The sequence below is a fragment of the Phoxinus phoxinus genome, assembly GCF_949152265.1.
Source record: "Phoxinus phoxinus genome assembly, chromosome: 2".
Lineage (NCBI taxonomy): Eukaryota > Metazoa > Chordata > Actinopteri > Cypriniformes > Leuciscidae > Phoxinus > Phoxinus phoxinus.
In genome coordinates, this window is record NC_136877.1 from 35762752 (window position 1) to 35789934 (window position 27183).

General features: G+C 37.6%; 1 protein-coding gene across 1 annotated transcript in view; it reads right to left on the reverse strand.

Annotated features, from left to right (window-relative positions):
* Positions 1 to 1165: 1165 nt before the first annotated feature.
* Positions 1166 to 27183, reverse strand: part of mtmr10 (myotubularin related protein 10) — a 35370-nt gene continuing 9352 nt past the window's right edge. The window contains exons 3-16 of the mRNA XM_079584687.1: positions 21933 to 22069; positions 18564 to 18636; positions 15358 to 15500; positions 8944 to 9037; positions 7876 to 8023; positions 6934 to 7021; positions 6563 to 6651; positions 5837 to 5967; positions 5411 to 5480; positions 5159 to 5229; positions 4706 to 4878; positions 4426 to 4596; positions 3791 to 3979; positions 1166 to 3655 (exon numbers count right to left, since the gene is read on the reverse strand). Coding sequence (XP_079440813.1) covers positions 3053 to 3655; positions 3791 to 3979; positions 4426 to 4596; positions 4706 to 4878; positions 5159 to 5229; positions 5411 to 5480; positions 5837 to 5967; positions 6563 to 6651; positions 6934 to 7021; positions 7876 to 8023; positions 8944 to 9037; positions 15358 to 15500; positions 18564 to 18636; positions 21933 to 22069 — 2180 coding nt within the window. The 3' untranslated portion in view covers positions 1166 to 3052. The remainder of the gene's footprint in view (positions 3656 to 3790; positions 3980 to 4425; positions 4597 to 4705; positions 4879 to 5158; positions 5230 to 5410; positions 5481 to 5836; positions 5968 to 6562; positions 6652 to 6933; positions 7022 to 7875; positions 8024 to 8943; positions 9038 to 15357; positions 15501 to 18563; positions 18637 to 21932; positions 22070 to 27183) is intronic.

Consider the following 27183-nt stretch of genomic DNA (forward strand, 5'->3'; position numbering starts at 1 on the left):
TGCACCCTATTGACTTGAATGGGGCAAGTTTTAAACCTGCTTTTATCCTCTTAACATCTTTGATGTGTCATTACAAGTGCCCAGCCATGTGAGTGATTCCTTCAGAGTGAACACGAGTGAATCTGACTGCAGTAGATGTGAAAGATATGAATAAAAATGATGTTATATCAGCCAGCGCAAATACCTGTATTTAGTTCCTGTTTTCGGTCGAAGTCCAAAGTAGTCGATTGTCGAGTTCACAGGCATAGGTTTAGTTACTATGATCACGCGCGTGAACTCGACAATCGACTACTTTGGACTTCGACCGAAAACAGGAACTAAATACAGGTATTTGCGCTGGCTGAATTAACATCATTTTTATTCATATCTTTCACATCTAATGCAGTCAGATTCACTCGTTTTCACTCTGAAGGAATCACTCACATGGCTGGGCACTTGTAATGACACATCAAAGATGTTAAGAGGATAAAAGCAGGTTTAAAACTTGCCCCATTCAAGTCAATAGGGTGCAAATTTTAAAAATAGGATAACACGGTGTAGGCAACACCGATTTTTGTCGTTGTTCTCTGTATTGACAGCACTCCAAATTTACTAAAAATTGAGCTCAATGTTAAAATTGACCGGAGTTCTCCTTTAACAAATAAACATGTTCTATGGTGTTTTAAAACCAAAAAGACTGTTTTTGAACAATATACTTATTGGATTAAAAAATATGTTTGTGCTATATTTATTTTTAAATAAGTTTTGACATTTTAATACAAAATGCAGGCATATGCATTTATTTCTTGTATAGCAAATACTACCAGTCTGTGGCCACTGTATATCTTTCAATAAATAAGTTAAATGTATCATCCAATAGGAAAAAAGTATATAATTTATATTTATTCATTGTCATTTTATGATTCACCTGAGCATTTACTAATAATAGTGTCTTCTAAATTAATAAATGTAGATACTCATGGTCAGTTAGTCATAGCAGTAAGTGGTCAGAAGAGGGCAGTACTATTGAGTGAAGTGCTCTGTAATGTCCTTACTCGTTTAACCTGACCTCGTGTTCTGAGAGCATAAACAAATGGAATTTAAAGACCGCTTTTGCTTATTTCTTAACTCTTAAAACCATTAGCAAATCATATTTAATGCGCTAAAGAACAAAAAAAGGCAGATATTAAGTCAAATGTGGCAATTATTTTTATTTGCATGAAAATCTGAAGAGCCCAATTTTGCATATTGCCTCAAAACAAGGCTCCCCTGAGTTCACAAACAAAAACTAAAATAACAAAACTTTACTGAGTCTCCACAAAGACAAAACTGTCCAACCACTGATATCTTTAACAACTTCCACACAAAGCTTTGGAATTAGTCGGCGTTGTTCCACTTGCACACCAAAGGGGAAACTCCTGTGATGTGTTTTGAACCATTTTTTCATATCCAGAGAAAAAAAAAAGAAGAAAGAACAGGTACACTGCAATTCAGGGCCCACAACAAGGCACAGAGGAGTTGTACAATGTCCCAGTTTCAGTTTCTTTGCATAACTGAATAAATATCAGTGCTCTTTGACAAATCTAACCGTGCCATTAAAGCAAACAGTTTTCATACTCTTGACAGCATTAGTGGTAAACTACACAAATACTGTGCATTACTTCAGACTAGTTAAAGGGTATCAGGGGAAAAGGATAAGTACCAGTTCTAGCAAAAAAAAAAAAAGTCCCCAACCATGATTAAAATAAAAAAATCAAAAATGAAAGAGGTTACATATCAAACCAAGATCAAGGTTACAGTTGCACTGATAAAAATAGTTCACAGGTGCATTAGCACAACTTTCTCAAATTGTAATGTCTTATCTGACACTGGGATGCTGTTTAAGACACTGACTGCATGACTACTTGTCAAATCAACCAGCTGATTGGCTCGAGCAGCTGTCAGTCACTTAAACAGCCATGGTGTGCTTCAGAAAGCGCAGGGTCTGACAGACGGGGATCCAGCCAGCCTGAGAGACACCCATATTGTGCACAGTTATTGCTTGCTATTGGGGTTTATGCTGATAAACCCTGTCAATTCCTATATCAAGATTCACAATTTTGGTTATTACTTTTAATAAATCTAACTACGGTTAGACCTTACCAGAAGGTTTCAAGAAATCTTAAACTATTTTAAGATTAAAAGATAAAATATAAGCACATTTTATACCATAGATTTAAGTTATAGTTCTTCAATAACACTTTCATGATAAGGTTCAATTCGTTAACATCAGTTAATGCATTAGGTATGGAGACGCAGCATTTATTAAGCCTGGTTAATGTTAAATTAACATATACTGTACTAACACATTTTTAAGTATACATTAACTTTCACTAATGTATTATGAATACATGAATTAGCAAACAAAAGTTTGTGGTCTGTAAACTTTTTTTTTAAAGAAATGTATACGTCAGAAATCAGCATATTAGAATGATATCTGAAGGATCATGTGACACTGAAGACTGAAGTAATGATGCTGAAAACTGAGCTTTGCATCACAGGAATAAATAATACTTTAAAATAGAAAACGGTTATTTTAAATTGTAATAATATGTCATAGTATTTTTGATCAAAAACACAACCCCAAAATTGTGAATGGTACTATGTGTTCATATGAACCTTTGACGTGCTTTAAAAATTGTTATTGATGGTTCACGATACCTAATGCACTTTAACTAATGTTAACAAATTGAACTTTAATATAAAGTGTTACAAGTTCCACGTCCTTTCCAATTAATGCCACAGGCTCCACACAAAAATCCACCAAGTATTTTAAGTTCAACACAAGGAGAAAAGTCCATACAGGCAGTGTAGAACAAATCCAAACGATCCTAAGTCAGAAAGATGTGCGATTGGAGCTTTATATTTAATCATGTGCAAAAATCCCTCACTGTCTGACAACTCAACAGACAGGTAACTGTCGGTACCACAAGCCTGCACATTCAAAATGAGAACTAAACACAAGCGAGAAGATCTTCAAGCCTTAGATCTTCATGTTTGCCTGACCTCACAGTCCTATCCCAGCAGTGTGCCCTCAAATCGTCTCATTAGCCAGTGTCTCCGTAGAGAGCCATATCTTGGCTCCATTGAGGAACTTGCTAAGAGGAGTCCCCAGGATGCCGGGGCGGCACAGGTTACCCATGGGAGAGAAGGGGAACGAGGAGCTGAGGTACTCTGGAGGAGCAGGGGACTGGTGAGGAGTCGAAGTCACCTTAAAGTACATTTTGCTGTGCTCTGTGTGTGGGTTGTTGGGAGTACAGCCTGCTCCATTGTACTGCCTCAACTGGCTCTGGAGCGTTTCAATCTCATCTGTGAGCAATGAGAGCTTGTGAAAGGCGGTGATGGGGCCGCCCTGCGGGATCTGTGCCTCGGGAACCCAGCGGAGGAAGTAGAGCTTCCAGACAGAGAGGTGAGACGGCAGGAGCTGGGGCAGCAACAGGGCCTGCAGGTCAACAGGACGAGAGAACCAGTCCCGAATGAAGCGCTCCGAAGGGGTTTCCTGCTGCTCCCGCACCTGAGACAAATCAGACCGGAGACGCAGCATGAGGGAGTTCCGGCGTGTCAGGGTGTCGTTCGGTCCAAGCGATCCATTTCGCATGGCGGAGGGCAGACCCCGCACCGTGGAACTGTAGTTTTTCTGAAGGAGAAGCAAAAAATATGTTTAATTTATTTACCTTTAGCCTTTTAAAAAAAGAATTTGTGGATTGATTTTGACTTAACGTTTAAATCATCAGCACATTGGCTTGCAGACTAGTAGAGAGAGAGAGTTCACCTTGCTGCGCCTGTGTGTGAATGTCTTCACTGTGCCGTTTTGCACACAGGTGGCGATCTTGCCCACGTACAGGGGATTGTTAAAGAGAGTCTGGTCTTTAAGACTAAATTGTTGGGACCAGTCCCACACTGAAGGAAAGCGCAGAGCCTGGTCCTGCCCCAGGTGAATACTCTTGCTGCTCGCAAAATCCTGAAGAGATGAGAGAGAAAGAGGCAGACAGACAGAAGGGTAGACATCAGTTCAAAGAGGTAAAAAAAAGTGAATGAATATAGCATTAATATTGATTTCTTGCTATTAAATATAAACTCATTGCAAAATAGCTGATATCCAGTTTAGCTGTTAGTTGGCGGAATTGTTGACAGCAGAATTTGTTTTACATAGCTGGAGATCAAGAATTAATGCATGCTTTATTAGTTTATTACATAAAATGTATATATATACACAGTATATAAAATATAAAAATTGTATATATTACTAAGATTAATGTTTAACATCTTAGTTTGCCCAAGTAGGACACAGGTGATAGTGGCAGTGCAAGAACTCCCTAGGATGTTAATAAACTAATCAAGCATGCAATAATGCTTTTTAAATGGAATAAAAGTGTGTATTGCAAAACGTGTCAAAAAGCATCTAACCCTGCTGTGCTCTGCTCTTTGGCGGGGGCAGTTGAAGAGGAAGGTGCTGAAGACAGGGACCCACATACTGTCCCCCAGCACCGTCAGGTACACCTCAGTGAACTCAAACGCTGCTGGGTACTGATTCCACAGCTGCCACACACAGTCCAGGAACAGCAGGAACACAGGAGACTGCAGACAGAAAGAATATGAACAATAAAAACAATTTACTTCACATACAAGTAGCTCTTATAAATGAATAAATAAGATACTGGAATCTAACTGATAAAAGCTGCACTACCTCCTCTTTGTCACTCTTCTTCAGATGGTTGCAGCGGTCCAGGAACCGATGGCCAGCCATCACCCACTCCTTCTGAATCAGACCCTGGAAGCCATGCAGACTCCTGCAGTGAGGATCACACATCAGCTGCACCAGACAGGAAATCACACAACTCAGGTCCCGGTCCTCCTTCTCTGCTCACACACACACACGGAATAAAGGGGCAAGATCATTTATCACTTTACATGAGATTTACAACATATTACATTTGTCTATAAGAGACAACCGAACAATAAAAGGATAAAACTGTGTGTTGACACAGCATTTGTGGGATGCTGATTACCACAGAAAAAAAAGTGCACTTAAAATGGAAGCCTTGCAGGCAGACAGCACCATAAATCATTTTGTTTAAAATATGAACATTACTACCACAAAAAAGAATATAATTTAAAATAATAGAAAAGGGCTTCTTACCTAGGAGTATGACAGACACATGTCTGCTTTCCAGCATATAGACTACGTCTACTGCATGCTTCAAAAATGTCCTGTAAAAAAAACACATACCACACCAATCTTAGAAGAGTTGAGACCCAAATAAACACCTGAATGCACAAACAGAAAACCTATGCCTGTCTCCAACATTTCTGGCACTAAATAACTTCTGGCAGAAGCTAAAAGCTCAAATACGCTGTGTGCTGGTGACTACTGAGTGTTTCTCAATCATACCTGACATACTCCATCCATCTTGAGCTATCTAAGGATGACAGCCACTTCTCTTCAGACTCCTCAAAGGGCTCTGCATATGCATACAAATACAGAAGCAAGAAAAAAGACACATTAGAGCTAAAGTGGACAAGGTAATACACAGATTATCTACTGAAAGACAGCTCAGATTTAATCATTTTACAGATTATTAGATAAGAGTATAAACTAACATGTTTTTAATGGCACCATGAAGCACTGTGTGGGATTCTTGGAATAACCAAGAACATTCCTGGCCTTTACTGTGACCCAGACTTAAGCTAAATTATAAACATGAATAAGCCTGGTAAGTATTTCCTACAGTTAAAGTCTTGTTAAAGTTAAAGTGTGTACTGCAATCACCCCTTTCTCCAACAGGGTATTATAACATTATATATGTTTTATAATTACCTATAACACAGATCTGCCTCAGTTTTAGAAGAGCAGTCTGAATATCCTGGATGTTTGGGAGGTTTTTGTCCAAATCCGACTTGAAGACATCGCTGCGCAGGGGGTGACTCTTAATGATGGCACTGGAAATCCTACAGAAACACAGACGATTTAAACACTGCTAACTAGTGATACATACAGAATATGACAGCCTGTCTCTTAGGATATGAGCAGATCTGGCAACCCTACTAGGCTCATGAGATCTGAGATGAATAAACAAGCACAATAAACATCACAACATTTGATGAAATTTAAAAAGCAATGAAATTATATATTTTGGACAGTTATTTTCCCAAATATGATCAAATAAAACTGATCTGCTGTCTTACAACAGTATGATTAGTTCTTTATTAAGGCTTAAAACGGAGTTTAAACCAAATCGATTTCCCTTAAATTGAAATCAAAATTGACAAGTAAAAAAGAAACTAAACAAATTTAATATTGCAGTATTTATGAATTATTTATCCGAGCACATCTTTTTTTTTTCTTGTATTCTTTAATCAAAATAAGTTCTCCTCCCTGTTGCAACGACATATCTTCTCTTCTCTGATGACCAGGGCAGGATAACCTGCCACTCACATGAGATCACAGCAATAGCAAACCACAACGATCCAATCAATTCCCCATGGGCAAAATCAAGTCCTGCCCTACATTTTTTCTTGTCTGAGAAATGGCTTTCTTTCTTACCGCTGCTCCACCTTCCTTTGCTGCAGTGGGTCACTGATGTTAGACATGCGGACCAGAGCGCTCCCACTGGAGTGATTCCAACACCATAACTACAAACCAAAGCACATACACACATAAATACTCTTCAAAAGATTAGCCTATATATGTTGACACATGGTTGACTCCACAACTATTAAGTGAAAATCCATCCACCAAATAAGCTTAAATACGACATGATTTCTCATTCAGCAAAGTTTTAAACTAAGACACTAACTGGTGATGACTTTCTCTCTGAGTAAGAGCAAAAGTAAAAGAGGGTAGTAAAAGTGATTTGTAGATTTCCTCCCCTCTAACTCCAAAACCAATAATCCAGTCCGGTAAACGGCGCTCACCGGGATGCGCTGAGAGTAAAAGCAGCAGGCGTATTGCTTCAGATCCTGATCTGCAAGAGATACCGGAACCACAAAGAACTCTGGGAGACTGCAAAGAGCAAAAAAAAGGAATTAAATTCCACATAAACGGCTCCTGAAACTGTCAAGCACAGTGAAATACGTGACGCTTCTTTGTATTATAAACGCAATGACCTGATACTGAACTGCATGTGGATCAGTGAGATCAGTGCATTCATTCCAGAGGATTACTGCATTCCTGTCTGTCTGAGCAGATTCATATGAATCTGTCATCATTTAATCAGTTATCCTCATCCTGTCAGGAGATTTATTAGGATGACTTTAAGGGGCCTTTTACACAACACCGTTTACAACTAAAAACGGAAAACTTTTTATGTGTTTTGGCTGTTCATTTACAACAGTGTTTTGGGGCCTGAAAACAACTTTAGAAAAGGGGTTTCGAAGTGCAGGTAATTAAAAAAGATTCCTTTATCCTCTCGGTGTAAACTACAAGAACGTGAATTTGTGAAAATGGGGACGTCATGTGCATGCGTATTACATGTTCAGTCTATAGGTCCATAGTGTTTCTTTACAAAGTGACATCGCCAACTGCTGGCCTGCCATGCATAACACAGCGTTTTTAATCTTTGTCTCGGATCCGTGTGAACAGGGATCATTTTGACAATGTTGTCACCTGTACGCGTAGGGACGGAAAGGAAAAACCGTTCTGTTTTTATTACATCATTGACGTGTAAGTGTACCATAATTCATGTTAACTTAAACAATACCCATTTTTACTTTACATACTCATACCTGTGTTTCTGTTACATTGACTTTCTACATGAAAGTTATGAGCAGCAATGAGCTTTAGCCTGCTTATAATAAAAGCTGTTTGCAAAATAGATCATTATTTATTTACATGTGAACTCGCATGTATACACTCACCTGGGTGAGATGAAATAGCCTTGATTTATGGTACACACCCTCCATTCAGAGGCACCGGTACGCTTGATTTCTCTGTCCCAGTCTGAGGAGCAGTCGAACAGGGGGGTCTGCAACCCCCCTCCAGGGTCAACACCATTCACTGTCTCATCTAAACAAACCAGACATGTACATGCTCATAAGACAGTCCAGGGATGCATACTCACGAGGGGTGAAAAGGTGAGAGTTGCAGGTGGTTATGGGACATTTTTACTGAGGTGTGTTTTATTAAAGGATATGCTCACAGTGCATTAAATAATTGTCATTTTCTTAAACACTTTAATGTTATAATAAAAATATATAAATTATAATAATAAAATGTAATAAGTAATTACATAATTTAATTTGAATAATAAATCTCATTAAATAAAAAAACTTCTAAGGCCTTGAATTGGCAAAATAACAGTGATAATGGAGACATACACAACCGTTCAAAAGTTTGCGGTCAGTACAACTTGGGTTTTTTTCAAGAAAATAATACTTTTATTCAGAAAGAATGGATTAAATTGATCAAAAATTTAAATTCATCAAAGAATCTTGAAATCAGTTAACTAAATATTAAGCAGCACAACTGTTTTCATCATTGATAATAATAAAAAATGTTTCTTGGAATGATTTCTGATCATAAAACAGTGTCAAATAAATGCGGCCTTTTTAACTTTAACTTTTAACTTTTCAAACGCAAAACCTTATCGTCTGTAACAGTAGTGTATATACTGTATATAAAAAACAGCCCTCTTCAGATCGACAAATTGTAACATGAATTTACACTGAAAAGCAGGAAGTTACTAGCACTACTGGTGGTGTCACATTCTCCTACATGCTACATTCTGTCATTTCTTAAAACTGTGTTACAATGCAGCCCAATAATAGCAGCCATAATAATCTTAATATAGGCCCTGCTATTCACATGAGCACTTTGCATTCCCTGGAAAGTCTCCTCATGTTTTGACTTCCAGGGAGGCTGAATGTATGGACAGCTCAACTCAGTTTGGCGATCATTTGCGGTCACAGTTACATGTGTTTTCATACCCGTTGATCCGTGGTATCGCTTTCCGACGTATTCAAAGCCAAAGAGTAGCTGAGGGTCAGCAGGGTGGGAGTAATGAGCGATGGCCAGACAAACCTGTGGGAGACACAAAATGACCTTCATCTTTGTTTTCACTGTAACAGAACAAAAACATGATACTGAAATATAATGCCAAACGAATAGTTTGAAGTCAAGTTTACCCTTGCAAGAAATGTTTCCATGAGAAATGTACTTCTCTAATATTTGGAAGGGATTTGGAAGGGCTTTTGGGAGGGAAAATTAGCCTGTGTTCAAAATAAATAAGCCATCATAACAGACATTCCTGCCACAGGGCACTGGAAAAAGTGGCACTCTAGGCACAAACCAGTAAGGCCCCGAACTGGTTGATTATCCCACACCCAGGACTATATAGTGCAGTTTGGGAATTTTTCTCCCTTTTATCTGTTTTCCAGCAACACCTGTTGGTCAGATCAACTGTTTATTCATTCAGAAGAGCTTTTCTTGGCACAGATGTTGGATTCAGGCATGGAAATATTCAACAACACTGAGCGCAGAGCACAAGCTAGGGTGGACTTTTACCTTTACAACACAGTTAACAAGCATATATTTCTCTTGCTGTATTTTACAGATTAGTCTTTAATAAATGCACTCTCTGTATGTCCCACATAATTCATAATTCACCCAAAAATGAAAATTCTGTCATTATTTAATATTTAGTCACCCTAATATTTATGTCATTCAAAACCCATAAGACTTTGGATCGAAGACTAAAAGCATCTTCATTTGTGTTTCAAAGATGAACTTATGGCTTTGGAAAAACTTTAAGGTGAGAAACATAACAGAATTTTCATTTTTTTTTAAGTGTTAAAAGGTAAAAGTGCTGAAACTTAGAAAAAACTCAAATAAGGGGTCTTTCACATAAGGTGTTTTTGCATTCCACTATACTACTTAGAAAAACAATGGAAAGTCAAAGTAAACATGTGGAATAGGGATGTGTTTGACCTCTGCGCCTGTGTCTTTTGCAGCATCTTATGCATGCCACAACAGAGGCACTAAGGAGACATGGTGGTTGAAAAATATGAGATGGGAGAAAAAAAATAAGTCAATGCTTTTGCATACTCTTGCAAAATGTTTGAGTTCCCCTGAGAAACTTTGCGTTCACTCGCAAAACCTTCGCATTCCCTCACAAAAACCTTTGCGTTCGCTTGCTAAACTTTTGTGTTGGGGGAACGCAAAACATTTGTGAGAGAACGCAAAATAACTGCATGTAACAGATGTCCAACCCAAGTGCAGTTTATTTATAAACTGTGATCAAACATAAAACAAAGGCATGGCATGAAGTCAAACCATAAACATGGGCATGACACTTACCACAGTGGTTACAGGGAAATAATACTTGACAAGGAACAAGACAAACATGAAGGCTTAAATATACAAGGCTAAATGACAAGACAAGGGACACCTGTGAACATAATCAAGACAAATAACCAATTATAACATGACACATAAGGCAAGGAAACACATGGCAGGATCACATGACAGACATGAAACAAGAACATGAAACAAAATCAAAACGTGACCAGAGAATGTCTAATAAGGGGAGAACTGCCACTGTCAGTAAACTTCCGGCTTCTGAACTGGTTGCAGTTCCACTCTGGTTCCATATAAGGGCGCTCACAGGATGAGTGCAGAATGAATGGAGGTCTATGGAGCTATACCCCTCTAAATCCACTTTTCTCAGGATATATTTTTTTGTCTAGTAATTTGAATGTTGTATTCGAAAGGAGATGCAAAGAAATTACACCTTGCTGGGTGTTAGACTTTTTAGAGTCACTTATTTGTTTTAAAAAGTATTTTAAAATATCAATGACGTCATACACATCGTACGACCAGAGATACTGCTTTACGGCAATCCTTCAGTCACTTTGGTGCTTTCGCGCTCTGCACTTTCTTTTCTCTCGAGGCATCGACAACACAGCTGACAAAGGTAAATACATGTGCTAGAAGAGTTTTTGAAGAAGAAGACATTCTGGTCCCGCTTCAGATGCCACGATGCCATCAAACGGTATCTCTGGTCGTAATCAGTCCTTCACTGACCAATCAGCGATCGCCCCCAGTGGAACTCTGGTGGAACTACAACCAAAATTCGGTACAATAGGACTTAATAGGGAGTGGCCAGGCTCTCCGTAGACGGGCTCTGACGTAACACTGCCAAATACATTTTCATCCCATCTCATATTGTTTTTTTCACCATGTCCCTTTAGGGACTCCGTATGACGGTCACTGTGTTCAAAAAAAAAAAAAACACCGCTCAAGTTAAAAGAAGTACAACCTTTAAACCTATAAAAAACGCATCATCAGATACGTTTTTTTTTTTCCCATTACACATAATTTTAATACAGAATCGCATTCTGTGTGAATGGCCTCTAAATCTTGTGCTTCTCAAAGAAAGAATTTAATGCTTGTACTGGTAATATGACATCAATGTTTTCAGATGCTTGTTTGTCAGAAGTGTTTTCCTAAGGAGATAGGAAACTCTGAAGAAGAAAAACCTGCTCTAGGGACAGAAGTGCTGGGAATTAGTAGTGACAATTATGGAAACACAACAGACAAGGGATGTGAACAGCAGCTCTGTAATTTCCAACTGGATATTATTAAATGACCAGTTGGCTTTTTTCCATTGCTCATAAAGAAAAACAAAGTATTTTTAATTCCACTCAATATTTAGCTTAGCATATACGAAAACGACTCATTAAAACCCAAAAGCACACATAAAAGAGTCCCTCCTCCATAATCCAAATATAATATTTGACATTTAGTTCCATTTTTGTCCAATCTGAGCTGAGATGTCTAACTGACCCCCAGAGGTCTCTGCATTAGACTCCTTTTGGCTCCTCCATAATACTAGCACCAGAATATGAATAAGCAGTGCGCGTTGCAATGGCTGTCAAGGAAACGCACTCTACTTGCCCTTCACGTAAGCTCCATAGTTTAGCGTTCAGTGGCACTGAGCAACAAAAGCATCAGAGAAGCTCTGGAACGGAACTTCAGGATAAATGTGTGTGTTTGCTAAGCGCTCAGAAAGTGAGAGCCGCGCTCAATGGGCTTTTTGTTCCTCTTGTTTTTGTGGTGCTTTCTCCCCCTTCCTTCACACATTCTCAGGAGCTGGCAGACTGTTTAGAGCTGAACTCTGGCATCTCTTTTTTCCTCATCCCCCCCTTACTTCACTCCTTCTGTACCTCCAGTTATTCCCCTTAGATTTGGGGCTCTGTACTTGGAGGATAACTGCAGGTGAAAAGCTTGGCTTCTCTCACAGTCTTTTTCCCATTACTGAAAGGAAAACTCCCTTTTCAGCTTTCGAAAATATAAACAGCTCTTAGTGCAGCCTTTGAGATTCTAGTGACTAATAAATGATGACTAACAATCATTCCAAAGATGCCGTGGAAACCATTCATTTCGCTCTGAGTCATGCTACAGGAATGGCCAAATCAGGGCTCATTATGCTGCAGGAATGACGAGCAGGAGGCCGTTCTCCTCTTCTGACAGCCTTTGAGTCAGGAGCACAATGTGGAATGTTCGTTTTACACAAAAGTTCCACATTGCCTGGCAACAGCAGCTGTTGTGAAGCAACAGGATGGGTTTGTAGGCCGGTGTGAGTCACAGAACTCGGACTGCATCGCATGATCTGATCAGCTTGTATAAAGAGCTCTTTTTATCTGCTTTATGGCACAGATAGGCTACATATAACGGGAGGGAGAGACATTCCTCAACAGAACATGCTTTATTTTATGAGGCAGAGAGCCTCTGATGGTTTTGGAGGGAACTTTCAAACACTTTACTGCAGTGCATTTTTTGTCCTTTTAAGTCTATCAGTAGAAAGAAAAAAAAGAAAAAAATTACCTTTAAAAATTAAATAACTCTATAAATCTGAATAGATTTTTTTTTCAGTTAGAGACCTATGAGGTTGTAATGAAATGCTAATCTAACAATTGGATGAAATAGTATGAAAAAACGAAATCATCATTACAAAAATCACTACCGTTCAATTTTTTTTGAAATATTATTACAATAAAAAAATATATTATCTATTTTTAATATATTTGAAAATTTTATTTATTCCTATGATGACAAAGCAGGCAATACATCAGTCTTCAGTGTCACATTTGCTGATTTGCTGCTCAAGAAAAATGTCATATTATCAATGTTAAAATCAGTTATGTGGTTTAATATTTTTGCGGAAACCACAATTTTTTTCAGGATTTTTTTAATGAATAGAAAAATCTTTATCGTCAGCACTTTTGATCAAATTAATGTATCCTTGCTGAATTATTAAAAGCTGAAGTATTAATACAAAAAAAAGCGAAAGAGGTTAAATAGTTTATAAATTACTAATTTTACAAATCACTAAAACACTGCCCAGCAGCAACACCACTGGACAAAGTTTATTTGGTCTCCCTTGAGCTCATTTTGGCCTCACAGAGGTCCTTTAAAGTGGAGTGCATGTGAAGGGGTTACTGCAAAACACATGTGAAAAGTAATGTTAGAGGAACCAGTGCCTCCAAGTCACTGTAATTGGCTGATTACTCTGTCTTTATTAAGATGAATGCCTGACTCTTATGACTGCAAAAGGTCTACAAATCCATATCAATGAAAACTGATGAAAATGAATGGACTACTTACAAAGTAAACAACTCGCCCATATGAACATTACCAATGAAATTCCCATGCAAATGGAAATTAACTTAAAATTATTTGAGTAAGTTTTTAACCACAAAGTTTGGATAAATAAAATGTTTACAGTAGAGATGCACAATATATAGGACACCATATCGGTATTGGCCGATATCGGTTAATTTTTAATGTTATCGTTATTGGCCCAATTAGAAAATTTGTCAGATATATTAAAGCCGATAAATATTTATTTCAGCTGAGACACTTCAGATGTGCACTGCTCAACATGATGGTTTTAAATTGCTTGAAATATGATTGAAATCACTTTAAAAAAAGGAAAATACGGTAAAGTGCAACATGTGCACTTATATGAGTCTGTCATATCGGCTAAATAAAATGATAACGAGAACATCATAATTGTGCGTTTGGGACATGGCTTTTAATGGTGAGACTTTTTGTTTTTGTATCAGGCTCTCAAAAATGTAATACAAATTTGGATTTTAGGTTTATCGGCCAATATATCGGTTATCGGCTTTCAAATATAAATAATCATCAGTTATCGGCAACAATTTTCATATTGGTGCATCCTTAGTTTACAGGAGGTCATGATTAATGATTTGAATAGAAGGTGATTCTTAAAGGGATAATTTCATCCTAAAATTTAAATTCTTATCTGCAAAACACAAGAATACATTTTGAAGAATATTTGTAACCAAACAATTTTAACTTCTATTGTATATAAAAAAAATAATTCTTAAAATATCTTCATTATCTTCCACAGACGAAAAATATGTAAATTATTGTTATTTTTGGATGAATTATGCCTTTAATAATTATAGCCAAACATCATATTGAATTAACACAAGATATTCTTGCTACTGAAAAAATATATTTTGAAGCAATGTAAAAATATAAGGTAAATGGGATCTCATATGCACGTAATCAGGAAACCATGATTTAATTTCTCTTTTTTTATTTATATTTTATGTTATCCCTTTGAAATTGGACAGCACTTTGGTACACTCAGTGTTTTGTTTTTTAATATGCTTTATAAATACATTTTGATTTGATTTGATTTGATGAGGGCTTTGCATGCGCATTTCAGAATCTACCAAATGCCACTGGTTTGCAGTGGGATCAGTGTCCACCAGACAAAGAAGGTGGATGAAAGCAGTGCTGTCTAGGTAAAGAGACAAACTATAATCCTCTCATCCTACAACCTCTCAGTAGGGAAGGGGAGACGACGAGAGGAGAGACTTCCTGAAACACCACAGGCCTACAGTTCTAGGAAAAGATTCTTGCTTAAGTGGGACACTGACAAAAAAAAAGAAAAAAAAGATCAAGGCTAAATGTGTGCATAAAACCGCATGCACAAAAAGGCAGAACACTGACTGAAATTAATACAAATCATAAAATCCACTTCATTCCAGGACTGGACCCAATAACATGCAGGAATTTCTCATACTTGTTTACAAATTTTACTTCAGGGAAAAACATCCAGACTTCAGCAGGGGCTGCAGTCAAACCTATTAGCTCTTAATCCTCTCTCAGACTAATCCAAAAGCGTCAGGAACGCGAGGAGTGTGAGCATGTGTGGGAGTGTGTTTGGGTGCAAGAGGCTTTAAGGCTAGTTATTTTATTGTGTGTGTGTGTGTGTGTGTGTGTGTGTGTGTGTGTGTGTGTGTGTGTGTGTGTGTGTGTGTGTGCGTGCGTGCGTGATGCGTGCGTGTGTGTGTGTATGGTACCTTTTTAGCACTCTCGGGTCCAGCTTCATCAAAGCGGAATCGGATTATGCGGAAGTCTTTGCAGTAAAGGACAAGCTCTGTAGGGTTAAATTTCAGCTTCTGATTGGATCCTAAAATCTTCTGCTTCCCCTTTACATCATTCACTATTAAAAACAAACAAACACACAAAACAATCTTGTTTGAATTTTGAAACCATTACTGATAGTGATGAAGAGAAAGAGTACAGGTAATGACGAGGAGACGATGGGAAAACAAGATTGTGCCAAGAGGCAGAACAGAATTGCACGAACACTACAACAATACAGCAACATGTGTCAGAGAATGTGTACTTACTGCCAAGTTAACTAATCTCACTATTGGATAGTACATGTGCTAGTGAGCAGGGGGAGTGTAATCTGTATTACATTATATTCAGGCAAACAGTCTGAAGGTACAAAAAAAAATCATGACCCGGTCTGAAAAGTAACACACACAAAAATAACAAAGAAAAATAATAAAGGCCGTTTTCCTTCCCTAAAGTAACTACCAAAGAATACAGAAGTGATAATTAAGACCACGTTTCCATTTTCAACATTTCAAGTTCTAGCGAACACGACACTGTTTTTTATCATAAGAGGAGTTTCCTCTACCCAAGTATCATGTATATTCAGCAATGGACCGAAAGTGGAAACGCTCATGTTAGCAGGACTGGTGTATTAAAAAGCAATATCACACAACTGTTGTTTATACATGTATTGTAACCCACAAAATCAGATTAAAATCACTTTTGACACACCAAAGTGCCTTGAAACGCACAGCATTATTTAATGTGTTGACATAATTTCCACTGAAACAGGAAAACAGGTCGAGACATATAGAGCAGCTTTTTCCTTTTTTTAAACAGCCAACAACGTTTAGTTTATAACACAGCTCAGCCAGAGTCGTTGAGCTTGGCAAAGCCGCATTTGACCGCCACAGTCTAATAGATTTAATATGAAACTGTTATTATAAAGAAAAACAGCAACCATAATCGTACTGAGGATGTGTAGTTTAAAAAAAAGTATGTACTTTATGTTTTTTTTGTTTTTTGTTTTCTTTATTAAGGACCATGTACAATTTCCAACATAAATGTTACCATTTGATGCATTGTACCAGAGTTAGCCACAGGCTAATTTACATCTGCAGTCCAATCCCTGTCCAATCCCAGTCCAATGTTGGTGCATGGCACCGATGTTATCTCTTCAAACTGTCAGTGCTGTATCTAATGCAGTGTCTGCCTAACCGTTTCTCCACGGTTCTGTATCTAAAATACAGATGTAATTCTATACAAAGAGCACAAAACGTATAATTATTTCTGTTAATTAATTGATGTTTGTTCATAATAAATCAACAGATGTTAATTAATACATCTTATCCTAGATGAATAAATGCTTCAAATGTATTGTTCATTGTAATTTCATGTTAATAAATGTAAATATAAAGAAGCTTATAGTAAAATGTTACCAAACTACTGAAGGCTCAATGTGTTGTAGATAAAGGTGTAGTATAAGTAATAGTTTTGTAAGAAACTCGTATTATTATTTTTAAAAAAGAAGAAGAAACAAACAAATATGAGCAGATAAGGTCTGTTGGATGTGGTTCAAAATGAGCTTCCAGTCCTGTAATTAATACAGTATAGACAGCCTCCAAGGGCACTATCCCAGACTGCAGGGGTCACTCTGCCTTACTGACAGATCGAAGCCTCAAAGAGAGTGTTTTTTCCCAACCCTGAATCTCTTATAAAGGTCTTTTTGTTGAATCCACACAGACAGAGAGTGGAAAAAAAGAGGGATGGGCTTAGGCTTCATGCTCTATCTGTTTAGCACAGCAATTCAACACTTGGGGGGCTAAGTCAGCAATGAGGGGAGTGCAAGGATCTAACACAAACAAGATTAATCGCGGCCGGGCTCAGGCTGCAGTCTGGCTGGATGAGCTCATCTACTGCTATGCTAAAAACAGCCACACAAACAGGTTCTGCAGCTACGCTAAACTATCACGAATATACGCATCGCTGCTCGTGGCAAAAACGAACGGGGTTACAGTCATTTATCTAGGACACACGATCGTTTTTGTTATGTTAATACAAATGCTGGGAGAACACACAAAGGGAGATTAAACTATGTACTGATGTAGAAAGAGAGGTTACACTTTTTTTTCTATGGTCCACTTTAGACATTCTTCTAACTAAGTAACTGACATTGCAATGACATGTCAACTGTCATTATAGTATGAGTAGACTGTAGAAGACCGTTATATTACGGTTAAGGTAAGATGATATGTACTTGCAAAGTCACTTATAGTCAAGAGAATGTGTGTTGGGGATCATCAAAATAAAGTGCCAGCATTAATCTGACAGTCTACTAATACTCTATTAATACTGTAATGAGAGTTAGATGACATGTAGTTGCAGTTACTTATAGTTAGTAGAATGTCTGAAGTGGACCGTCGAAATAAAGTGTTACTGAAAAGAGATGGAGAACAACCCAAGTTTAAAAAGAAGGAAACCAGCGACTGTATAAAAACACATTTGCAGGCACTGAAAACGAGGAGAAAGGAGAGAACGGCAGAAAATTAAGAACAAAGATCTCAGTGCAAAACCACGTCAAGCAATATGATGTCAAGCACAACAATGATCGGTCACTTTTTCAAGACCTTGGACTGGGTGACGGAAGCATTTTTTAAATGGAAACAGTTTAAGCTTCAAACCAAAACTAATTGAATCGCAACTTTACGAACTATAATTTGAAGCGGAAAAAAAAGAAAAGACAAACATAAGGGAATGGACAACTTTTTGCTAACAACAAATCAGCAGCAACCATACATTGCAAAATAATTTACTATTAGAATCAAATACAACATCATAAAATTATTCAAATATACAAAATCTCTTGTTAAGAACACAATATTGCAAAGTTCACTGCAAGTGCAGGAAACTGATTCGGTTATGTCGTTCACAACGCTGTATGTGTGTGGGTCTGTGGGAGGATCCAATAACAGTTTGGGGCTTTGAAATCCTGCCATAGAACAGTTTAGTCGCGCCGTATTTCTCTCCTCTATAGTGTGCACACTATAACTGCTAAGCTGATCTTTGATAATCATTCAACTGATAGTAGAAAACAGCAGCAGAAAAAGCCTGAAGAGTGGCAGGTGGTCTGCAGGTGTTGTATGTTCACGTGCTGTTGAATTACCTGTTACTACCTGCTCCACACAAGCCAGTGAGATATCATGCTCGCCCAGGAGGCGGTGGGTGCACTGGAATCTCTGTGAACAGTAAAAAAGACAAGGATTACTTGATTCACTTGCTTATAATCTTTTTGTTGACACTATCCTGCAAAGAGAACCTAATGAGCTATGGCTGGCTTCTATATGAACAGATGTAATGGGTGACCTTTATTAGCTTTAAAGAATGTAACAATTTATCTTCTTTTCATATTAAAGTCTGATCATCGGTTGTCTAGGGAGATTATTAACAAGTTTAACTTGTTTGAGAGCTGCTAAACAGCAAGGAGTGACTATAGAGGTTAATATGTGCAGAAGATTTCACTGCTCTGGAAAAGAACTTTGGATTCTTTTCCATGAAATGGTCTGAAAGACAGGGGGCCCTATCTTACACCCAGCGCAATTGACTTTGAACACCGACGCGTATCATTCCTATTTTGCACCCGCGCACAGCGGACTTTTCCCTCCACAGACGCACGTCGGTAAATTAGGAAATGAACTTGCGCTCGCGGGGGCGGTTCAGCGCAAAGAGAAGGCGTGTTCCGGCGCAAAACTTCCATGGTGCTATTTTCCAGTTTTAGAAAGCAATTGCGCCATTGACCAGGAAAAAAACAGTCTAAAGACAGTGGCGCTTTACGCGTTAGTGATATGGTATTTTAAGGGCGCGTGCTTGCCCATAATGTTAACGCGCATCCACTTTGATTCTCCAATAATTATAAACAGATGCAGCAGTTTTCATTTTTGCAAATCATACATTATTACAAGGAAAAATATTAACACACGAGGGAAATCATTGTTGTGTCCATGAAGATGTGAAAAAGATCTATCTAGATAAAAAAAAAAAAAATCTAGATTAGGCTACACATTTACTACCCAAATTATACGCCTGTTTAACCGAAGCTGGGTTTCTCCCATCATCCCCAATGTCACTTCTCTGTGTTTTACGGCCCTGACGAGAACGTCGGTTTCCTCGGCTGTGAACCGCTTCTGGCGTGCGCCGGCAAATCCGCCGTTATAATAGCGATCCGCCGTGGAACAAGCGCGCCTGCTCTTAAAGGGAATGTGAGAGGACGCTCTGATTGGTTTATTTCACGTTACGCCCAAACCACACCTATGAATAATGAAGCTACTTCAGACCAACCCCTTTTACATTTGCGTCGGGCGCAAGAGTCATTTATCCCGCTGGGAAAATAGCAACAGCGCCGGGATCCGCCCACAAAGTTACTTGCGCTTTGCACTTTGACACTTGCGTTTCAGATCGTTAAAATAGGGCCCAGGGTATGTATTTCCCTCCTTATATACCACACTCTAGTAGGGAGTAATACTCATGACACCAATATAATCAACTGTATTACATTGTATAAACGCATAAAAATGTAAACAATTTCACCTATATGTTTGTGTATCTAATGCGGACCCGTTTCCTCAATACTTAAAGCTGAAGTGTGTATTTTTCGTTTAAATACTCTGTCCTATTCCAGTTTAATGAGTCAACTACAGTGCTGTAAAAAATGTGTAGGCTCATTCAAAGCCACTGGAAGGCAAGCCTGCGACCTTTAGCCAAAAAAGTATAATGGTCCGGCTTTGCCAGTACTCAGGGAAGGAGACAAGAAGCCGTTTTTTTTTTAATGGATATCAATGAAGGAGAGGCTTCACTACGCTGAATAAACAGCTTTTGTGAGGAAATCGCTAATCATTTAATGAATCGACAGCCAGTTCGCTAATCTTCAACATGTTTTACACTACACAATACTTTCGTTGGGAACTATGTGTAGATTTTACCTTGATAAAAATGTTTTAAGAGAAGGCAGGGTAGGGAATGTCACGACAGGTACTGTAAAACTCATTCACGGCATTACCACCAGCAAATGTGTAGTAGTATTTAATAATAGGTGTTGTGTAATATTGAGTGATATTGTATATTGTCTATAGAAAATAAACAATATCAATGTTTTTCTTTCTTTGTCTTTCAAGTTTTACTAATTATAATAAGACTTGAATGACTATGAATGCCTTAATGATACACTATGATGCTGATATGATGAATTTTAATGAAAAAGAGAAAATGAATTTATTGACTGATGTGTATGCCTAATAATGATAATGAATGAAGGTAAACAAAAATACAAAGATTTTAATAAATAAATGTATTGTTTTTATGGCTTCCAGATTTGAACATTTTTAGTGACTATATTACTACTGTGCCCAATAAAGCTGATTTTATTAAACAGATTCAAATCTAATCATAAATGTGGTTTTATGTGCACTGTAGCGACCAGTAATCTTAAACTAACAGAGCAATGTGTGCTCTTTTTCACTCGGTAAAGCACATTCCACAACCATTGCAGTCCTAACTTTACTTCAACTAGCGATATTACACCAAATATAGAACACTTTTCACAAGACGAATGTGCTAATCCACAAGAAATATTGTGTGCAACGTAAACTGACGGTCATAAAACTGCTGGCCACTGATGTCACTGCCATAATATGATAGGCTGAGGTGCCTCATGTGATCCAAATTAGCCGTTACGCTTTGTCCAATGGTAAGAGCCGTACAGACCCTCTCATCTCAGTTATTTTTGTGGCTGACCTTATTGCATATGCATTTGTAGGAGTTTACCTTTCAGACGCAAAATATATGGGAGGAGAGTGTTTAAATGAATCCCGCAAGGTGATTTACTAAGGTTTACGCTCGTCAATTTACTGGTTTTTGCACCAAAATGTACAGACAAAAGAAGCATGTCTTAAACCAGACACTAATTCGCTCTTGGTACTGCGTTGGTAATTATGGAAATGATCAAGCTGCATCTGTGTTCTTTAATTTGCGTTAAAGTTATACGTATTGAGTTAAGTTTCTAATTCTCCCCAACAAGTTATGGAGAATAAATGCTAGACTACACGCCCACCATGATGCTCACAATCCTATGCCTACATTCAGGCCTTGAAAAGAGTCTTTTTTTCTTCAACTACAAGAGATGTTTTTGGGCTAGAAGGTGAATTATTTTCCACTTCACGCTGAAAATAGCTGAACAAGCTAAATAAAATGTACACACTTGTATTTTCTGCTAGCAGAATTGTTCAAGTCAGCAATTCACCCAAAAAAAATTCACCAAACTGAAAAAGCACTTTTTTTTTTATGTTGTGATACCATTCAATAAAACCTGCAATATTATAAACTAAAACCATGTTTTGTAAGTGTTTAATAATAATCCATATTATAATACTGCTTAATGTCGCTGTGAGGCTTCTTTGTATAAATAGGCCTATGTCTTTAGGCAAAAGGCTTCCAAATCAAGGCAGTCCAGATACTGACTTCCAGATATATCTCAGCTTACCTGTAGTGGCAAGGAATTATGGGGAATGAAGGAAACCTTGAAGTTGGTACACACAAGTTTCCCCCAGAGGCCATCCTGACAGCTTTCTGTGCTGATGCATTTCTTTACAAAGTTCGCCTCATTCACAACTATTTCACCTGTAAAGAAGGAACAAGGAAGTGAGATTTAGAGGAAGGGAAAATACTACAATCAGATGAGCAAAGGATGACTACCTCACATTTGAACATATTATTTAACATATATGTTAAAAGGAGATGTTGGTGCTTCTCCATGCTTATATTTAACATGTACCATTTATTTGTTTAGCTATCAACCACTTCTGGCTGCTAAAAAAACAAGCTGTAACACTACAGTTCCTCCACAACACACATGCAGAATCTTATTAGACTTTGCACTCTCCACATAGGCAGAGTTCAGAAGCAACTTCTGGATCACTGACCAGTGGCCACTCATGTAACACACTTGAGCCCCTTCATAATGGCCTTCCAGGGAAAACCCTCTCCTGAGAAGCTACTGCGACTCTCCTTTCATGTTGGTTGAAAAAATGATGCCCTATTAAAAGAAATGACCTGCTGTGCTGACTACACAGTCACATAAACTTTTACCATGTACAGAGAGTGCACATGCATGCTGAGAGTCCTGAACATTCTCTCTCTCTCTCTCTTTTTTTTTAACACAAACCGGAAATGAGCAGAGTTCAAAGGCAGGTGTACCAGAAACCAACATAGGCTTTCAGGATGCAGAAACACCAGGTTTTGGGAGAGAGACTTTTGTTTGGACTAATAATACTCATTGGTGCCAGTATCTATGCTGAGCTTTTGAGTATTTAGAGTGGATCTAATATAATTCTAAAGAGACATTCACACCAAGGACAATAACTATAAAGTTTTATAAGCGTTCTAATCCTATCCAAATAGGGAAGTCCACAAACAGCTGCTATAATGATAACACAGAGGAACGATACAGTTGGAATCTCTTTCAGAATGATTTTTTCTAGAAGATGAACAATAAAAATATTGACAACTGAACAGAATTCACCCAACTTTAAGAGCTTGAGCATTTAAAATGGCAGACAATATAACTGCAGCGCACACTGTTCAGAGTAAACAGAAGGCGATGTTGACAGACCATTGGTTTGGACACAAATATAGTTATATATCTTTATAGTTATTGTTTTTGGTGTGAAAGGGCCTCAACTAGGGAGCTAGGCACGAGTACCCAATTACTCTGACATCATAGCAAATAGGAATGCATAAATACTTAAATTTTAATTATACAATCACTATTTATTGTATAATTATATATTGGATATTATTTGTGTCATGTTATGGCAGATAGCCAATAAATTACCAATACTAAAAAAAATTATTTTTATCTAAATAAATTAAAAATAGTTATTATGTTATAGTATGTTAAAACTAAAATCAATTGTTTTAAATGCTACAAACAAATGTAGGCATCACATCATAATGTGTTGAAAAGGGATATTCATTTTAAAGTTTCAACATAGTTAATGAATGTATATAAACAAAACATTGAAGGGGGGAAAAACTGAACTTGAGTAGAGAAAATGATTCAGTAATAATAATAATTCAGAACATGGTTTAAAATTGTGGGCTGCAGCCAACATCTTAACTTCCGTCTCTGGTTGAACTCAACATAAGTCCCACACATGGAAATAAAGAAACCCACATTGCTTCACTCTAAACATAGCACTTCCTCCTCTTTTCGCATCCAGACACATTAAGAGGTAAAATGAACAGAGATTTGTGTATATTGGAGAAGGATAATCAAGTTGCTGAGAGAAAGAGTGAGGGAGAAGAAAACAAACTCCAGCTCTTGTGTGAGCGCAGTGAGCAGTGTTTGTCTCACAGCTGGGACTGTTTCAGGGGTTACAGTAGGGCAGGATACAGGCCAGCTAAGATGGAGGTTGGGCCTTGTGAAACAAAATATTGGTGAACACTTCACTAAATGTCAAGCCATTAAAACAGTAGGTCAGCCAGCTGATTTTTTGAAAAAAATTCGGTAACACTTTACAATAAGGTTCATTAGTTAACATTAGTTAACTTCATTAGTTAACATTAACTAATAATGAACTGCACTTATACAGCATTTATTCATCTTTGTTAATGTTAATTTCAACATTTACTAATACTTTATTAAAATCTTGTTAACATGAGTTAATGCACTGTGAACTAACATGAACAAACAATGAACAGCTTTATGTATATTAACTAACATTAACAAAGATTAATAAATGCTGTAACAAATGTATTGCTCGTTGTTAGTTCATGTTAGTTAATACATTAACTAATGTTTAATAAATGAACCTTATTGTAAAGTGTTACCAAAAATTCTTCATTTATGACTGCACCTTTACAGAAAGTTCTTTAGTTTTCTGAAAATTATGTATGTCTTAATTCACAAAATTCTAATTCTACTTGCACTTTTAACAATTAGATAGTTTGGTTAATCTGATAATGCTTTCAGTTAGCAGTGTAATCAGTTTAACACCATTTTTGCATTTTAATATTGTTTTTTATTTATCTACAGTGAAAGCAGATAAAATAAACAAGTCAACAGATTCTATGTCGGCCTTTATAGCCTGTAAGGTTGTGCATTGGCCCGCTTGAAGAGGTGGGCTCGGGCTCGGTCACGGATCGATTGCACTAAGGCGCCGTATCGCTAACCGTGACAGAGATTTGAACAGATACTACTTGTGTGTGCACTACTGTTACAACAAACATCTTTATTACTTCATATTGAGATTTATAACAGTTCTGGTTCTCACCTTATTGATGAAGAGTAATTGTATTTTGTGAGGAAAGCTGCAAATTCCTCCCTTGACGTCAGCTGCCGCCGTAAAAAAAATCAGTCCCACTTTATATTAAGTGGCTTTAAGTACTATGTACTTACATTGAAATTAATAATTTGATACAATGGACTTATTGTGTACATACATGTTTTTACATTGTACTTAAAATACCTGCATGTAATTACAGCTGTAATTAATGTATGTAATTACATTTGTAATTACACAGTTGACCCTTCCCTTATACCTTAACCCACCCTTAAACTTAACCATACCAGCACACCTGTCTCTAACCTTACCCGTGTCACACCGCAATAGCAGCAAAAGTGTTTTACAATAAAACATGTACATTGTACTTATTTTTCGATGTAAGTACATAGTACTTAAAGCCACTTAATATAAAGTGGGACCAAAAAATCTTATGATACATGCAGCGTGATTAAGTGAAAATTGCTGCGCTACATAAGTGATGAATCTATAGGGAGAGCACATTTCTTCAAAACAAATTGTTGCATCGTAATGAAGTAAGCGTGCTTACGGCATGGAATGCTAAAGCGCAATGTGAATGCAGGCCTTCTGGGGAGGACAATGGTGCTCGGTACAAGGTAGCCGTGCCTAGTGTGAGTACGCCCTGAAGGCCCGTTCACAACTAGAACGATAACTATAAAGATAACTATAACTATATCAGGGTCCACACCAGCGGACAATATCGTTCTGTTTTGTCGCCTGCAGCTTTAAATGCTCAAGCTCTTTAAAGTAGGATAAATTCAAATTTCCTGTCAATGTTTTTAATCATTCATCAGCTGGAAAACAATCGTGATTCATTCCAACGTAATCGTGTCTCTGTGCTGTTATCATTATAGTTGTAGTGTGGACTCTGCTATTCGTTTATATTTAGAATGATTTTTAGAATTATATCATTATCGTTAGCTGTTCTTTGTGTGCATGAACGGGTCTTAAAGTTCCCCTGTGCTGAAAATTAATCACATTTTTTATGTTGTTTATATGTCTATGTGGTGTTTTTAATATGCTTTAAGACAAACCGCATCCAAATTCATATGTCAACACCATTGTTGAGTAGTTTCTCCTTAAAACTGCAGTGAACCAAAAGATTTAAATCGCTGGTGTTTCTGACAAATTAAACTACGACAACGTGTGACCATACGAGTGTATCTCTGAGCTGGTGTAAGTGAGTGGAGGCAGGGCTAATTTGAATATTCATAGAACCGCGTACTAAATGAAGCAATGGTGTAGAGTTGCATATTTTAACCTATTTTATGCCATTAAGAAAAGAAAAAAGGAAAAAACTTTTAAATATGTCCTTTTGGGTATCAAATATGAGTTTTAAGAGATATAATTATTGACTACAGTGGGACCTTTAAGACCTTGGTATGAAGCCATAAACTCTTATCACCCATCTTCTCACGACTCACATATTCACAAGCGTTCACACACTCGCAAATTTCAAACAACTTCCGCTCCACAAGCAGCCTGGTCTGTAAATGGCCATGACAACATATCAACGTGTGTCTGATAAGCAATCTACAGGGATCAACCAGTAAACAGCAAAAGATCAGTCCAGACTGCTGATGGGAAGGAAATGCACATTGTAGTTTTGCAGATGCACTATATGAATGCAGCAAGACAACACCACACTAAAATTGTACACGCAATATTTCTTTCAAAATCATTTAAAAAACTTGATACATTTTTAAATGACTTTTGTAATTGTTAACTCGATCACATAAAATCTACAAGACGTGATGGTTTTGTACAATATATCCTGATAGTGATGGTTTTGAGATTTCAGAAAAAAACTATATATAAGAGCTCACATCATAGCCATGCCACTAATAATAATACACACTTGACATCAAATCTACTTGATTAATTGACCCGTCACCCGAGTCAAGTTAAAAGACAGTCTGCATCTTAAAATAACACCATCAAATATTTATATACCATGTGACCAGGCTTCCTGTGTTTACATCCTGTTAGAAAAGGGGGGTTTAAGCTGGTGGCATGTTTGATCAGAACACCTTGGGTTGGGTTTTTCTTACAGTAGCATTTGAATTTAGCAGGGCTAAAGTATAAAATTGTTTCTATGGCTAAAGCAGGGACAGAAGATGCTAAATATTGCAAGTGGAGGAAACTGTGTACTTAAGGTCGGATTGATTTCGGCATAGGAATTCTCTCTTGTTGCATTGTGATGCAAAAGTTACACATCAATGGATCAGAGCAACATGATAACAAGAAGAGGCCTAACAGAGAGAGAGAGAAAGAGAGACAGATGTGTGCGTGGGTTTGTAAAAAGACACCATTCATGAGACAACGGCCATGTTTTGTTGAGATGACTAGGCACCATTAGGCTTCCATGTGTGTAGGGAGTGGTAGAGTGGTTTAAATGGAACAGTCAGTAGGAGGTCAGTCTGAATGGAC